A 3,922-nucleotide genomic window follows, 5' to 3' on the forward strand; every position below is an offset into this window, starting at 1 on the left:
GCTGAGGTGAGTGGATTGCCTGAGCCCGCGAGTTCGAGACCTGCCTGGGCAACTTGGTGAGACCTCATCTCTACAACGGATCAAAATGAGCTGGGCATGGTAGCACAGGCCTGTAGTTCCAGCTACTTGGAGGGCTGAGGCGGAAGGATGGCCTGAGCCCAGCAAGTCGGGGCTGCGGTGGCCAGCAGCGGCCACTGCACTCCAGTCTGGGCGACAGAGTGAGACTCCAACTCAAAAAATAAATAAATAAATAAATAAATAAATAAATTTTTAAAAAGACCACAAATTACCTAGTCTCCCACTATTGTATGCACATTTACAGATTAAAAGATTTTTTTTTTTACAATTAGACTCTAAGATTTTAAAAACAAAAAATGCCAAAATAATAATACATGGGGTTAAAAATAATAAGTAGAAATTGACTTAATTTTTAAATTTCCCAATACATGAACAAACATAAATCAGGTTCATAGTCTTTTGAAAAATACTAAAACTTAACATAAAATCACTTATTCTGATAACTAAGCAAACCTCTTATTTATTCTAACAGTTATCACATTGCTTTTATCACTGCTAATAATCAACGAAATTAAAAAATCAACAATACCTGTTGACAGTGAATCACAACCATGATCAAAAAGTTCTCCCAAAGGAGTACTACTGTTAGTTCTTCTTGCCTGTTTCCCATCTATAGCATCCAAAGACTGGTAAATGAAAAGGCCACAGGCACAAGCAATATATGCCCACAGAGGTGCCTGTGAAAGAAAATAAGAAAGGCAACAGTATTCAGACATATTGTATTAGTTACCATGTTAGGCTAATATGTTTTTATCTGCAGATATCTTCATTCTCTACAGAAGTACTGCTGGTTGGAAGCTATATAAGAGAGAATCCAATGGCTACAAAATGAGTAACTTGTTGAGACAATTAGGATTGTAAGAGAATTAAACTTCCTTCTTTTGGAGGTGCTCAAGCACATGCTGGATAATTTAGCAGGGATATCATGGAAATGCCATGAGAGATTAGACTAGAAATCTTAAGATTCTTCCCAATATTTAGATTCTAAGAGCCGTATAATCTAGTACAGTTTTCCCAAAACTGTATCTTTCAAGATGTTTACAGGTGTTATATGAAAAGAAAAATTCCTTGCTAACCTCATGTGGGAAACACTGGGTTAAAGACTAAACAATATTAAACATATTTCTCTCCCACAGAACTTCTAGCCCTTAATATTGCTAATGCATTCTGTGAATAGTCAAGTGGGGGACATAATACACTGCCATTTTTATTTGAGCACATAGCTTTAATTTTTAAACATATCTCTTCAATGGCTCACAAAACACTAGGAAATGATATCTAGTGCAGAAAGTGCTCTGAACATTATTTTTCAAATATACAGTCACATTTTCAGGGAAAAGTTTCTCTTTTTCCACACAGAAATTAAACTGCTGAATTGGATTTAAATGTTGTATATTTAAAAAGGAGAGCGTCTATTTGATTTATTTTTAAGAATGTAAAAAAAAAAAAAAACTGCTTTGCTTTTCATTATTTTTCTATGCTCAGGCCATAAAAATATTTTTATAATCACAAGGCATTTTCTCAGATATTGACTATGGAGTTATACTGTATCAGAGCTAAAGGGCCACCGCCAGGCACTAGCAAACCACATCCCCTCCCTTTTCCTGGAAAGGGGCCCAAACCCAGTCCCTGCCTAAAATGGCAACCCGGCAAACAAAGGGGGCGTCTGAAACGGCACCTTCTGGGTTCTTCTTCCACAGTCCGGCTCACCTTTTCCCGCGCCTGCGAAAAATCCACCAACCTGGATGGAGCTCTGCCAGCCGACCAATAATAGACTGACAGGTCGCCCTAAACCCTCATAAAGGCTGGCATGCCCTTGCTTCAGCGCTACAGCCTGACCCTCAGGTCCTGTAGTCACTGCGTTCGACCTATTAAATCTCTTGGTCTTAACGGGTATTGAGTCTCACTGTGTGCCACCTTCTTTCATTGGTGCCGTGACTCAGATTGTGTTCCTCTCACTTTCAGGAGAGACCCCGTTCCGGCGCCAGCAGGACTCACCCCTTAAGGCCTTCGCCCACTTTCTTGAACGCCAGCGCTGCATCCATCACCGGCCCTCGGATTGGTAAATGCCCCTAACTGGAAAACCTAAAATCTTGCCCGGGGATAACTGGAGGGAACTGACCGTTGATCGTCTGGCAGCCCTTTCAGCCCCAGGCGAGGGGGGGACCACATCCCGCCTAGGTCTTTAAGGCCACAGCGGACCCCTACTGATGTTCCCCTCTCCCACCTAGGTCTTCAAGGCCACAGCAAACCCCAACTCGTTTTCCCTTCCCTTGGCCGTCAGGTATTTTGAGTCTGCCCCCTCCTGCAATCCGGTTTTGGGCATCCTCTTCGCTAAAAATCCTGGTACCAGGTTGCCCTCAACCTCCTCGATTCTCCAGGAGAATCGCGGGTTGTAATAACGTTCTGTGATGACAGGCTTTATTGCAACCTCCTCATATCCTGACAGCCGACTGTCCAGGGGACACTCTGCTCAGCCCCAGCTGTTAAAATGGGAAACTCGTCATCCCTGCCGGCTGACTCTTCCCTTAAATGCCTCTTAGACAACCTCTCCAACTCTCTCCCTCACTCCTAACATTAAACCCAAGTGTTTAATCCACTTCAGTACCCAAGACTGGCCTACCTATCGCTTGGACAACCAAAATAAGTGGCCCCCTTATGGGTCTCTAAACCCTGACATTATACGGGACCTCTATAACTTCTGCGAGCATTCAAAAAAGTGGGCAGAGATTCCTTATGTCCCGTCTTTCTCTTCACTCCGGGAACACCCTCGTCTCTGCCTCCAATATAAACCAGTTCACCTCTTCATGGCTACAAAGGGCCCCTCTCTCCCTCCAACACCGCCACCTCCCTCTTCCGTCTCTGACTTTGACCCAGAAGATGAACCTCCTCCCTATTGAAAACCCCATCCGACCCCACAGCCTCCTCCCCATCCGCCCCCGCCATCCCTAATCTTTACCCACCCCTTCCTCCAGTTCCTGTCACCCCGTGCAGTCCTCCTGTTACCCACTCTAAAACAGCCCCAGCCACTCTCGCTCCTCTTTGCGAAGTGGCAGGTACTGAAGGCATTGTTCGAGTTCATGTCCCATTCTCTATCTCGGACCTAACCCAGGTAGAAAACCGCCTCGGGTCCTTTACAACTAACCCAACCACCTATATCAAGGAATTCCAATACCTCCTCCAGGCCTATAGCCTCACCTTTCACGACATCTACGTGGTTCTCTCCAATACCCTACTCCCCGAAGAGCGCAGAAGAGTGTGGGAACAGGCTAGAACATATGCGGATGAGGTCCATCAGATCTCCCCAGGACACCCCCTCGGGGCAGTGGCAGTCCCAGACCAGAACCCTGGCTGGGACTATAACTCCCCCAATGGCCTTGGTACCTGTCTCGTTTCCGGGTTGAGGCGGGCAGCGCAAAAGATTGTTAATTCTGAAAAACTCCAGGAAGTGGTCCAAGACAAAAATGAAAACCGTTCCTCCTTCCTTGATTGCCTTACCAAAGCCCTCCAACAATTTACTAATTTAGATCCAGAAACCCCAGACGGTCGTCAACTCCTTATGACTTATTTCTTCTCCCAAAGCTACCCTGACATTAAAGCTAAATTTAAAAAGCTAGATCAAGGGCCCCTTACACCCCAAAATGAGGTTTTGACTGCCGTCTTCAAGGTATACCACAACCAGGATGAAAAGGCTAAGTGGTAAAAATACCAAATGCTGGCTCAGGTTCTTCACGCGACAGACACCGGCCCTCGCAGTGGTAGAGGAGGCATCCAAAACAAACGCGACCCTCCAGGGCCCTGTTTCAAATGCAGCAAGGAGGGACATTGGGCGCGAGCCTGCCCT

General features: G+C 45.4%; 1 protein-coding gene across 3 annotated transcripts in view; it reads right to left on the bottom strand.

Annotated features, from left to right (window-relative positions):
* The window catches only part of CEPT1 (choline/ethanolamine phosphotransferase 1), a 55,533-nt gene that overhangs the window by 27,580 nt on the left and 24,031 nt on the right, over window positions 1-3,922 (bottom strand). For all 3 annotated transcript variants that reach the window (XR_002482588.1, XM_021717999.1, XM_008068933.2), the window contains one exon: window positions 608-755. Coding sequence is in view for 2 of the 3 variants with exons in the window: in XM_021717999.1 (XP_021573674.1) it covers window positions 608-755 (148 nt within the window). In the remaining variant the exon portion in view is untranslated. The remainder of the gene's footprint in view (window positions 1-607; window positions 756-3,922) is intronic.

This window comes from Carlito syrichta, unplaced genomic scaffold (genome assembly GCF_000164805.1).
Source record: "Carlito syrichta isolate Samal-C Ts95f unplaced genomic scaffold, Tarsius_syrichta-2.0.1 Scaffold311678, whole genome shotgun sequence".
Lineage (NCBI taxonomy): Eukaryota > Metazoa > Chordata > Mammalia > Primates > Tarsiidae > Carlito > Carlito syrichta.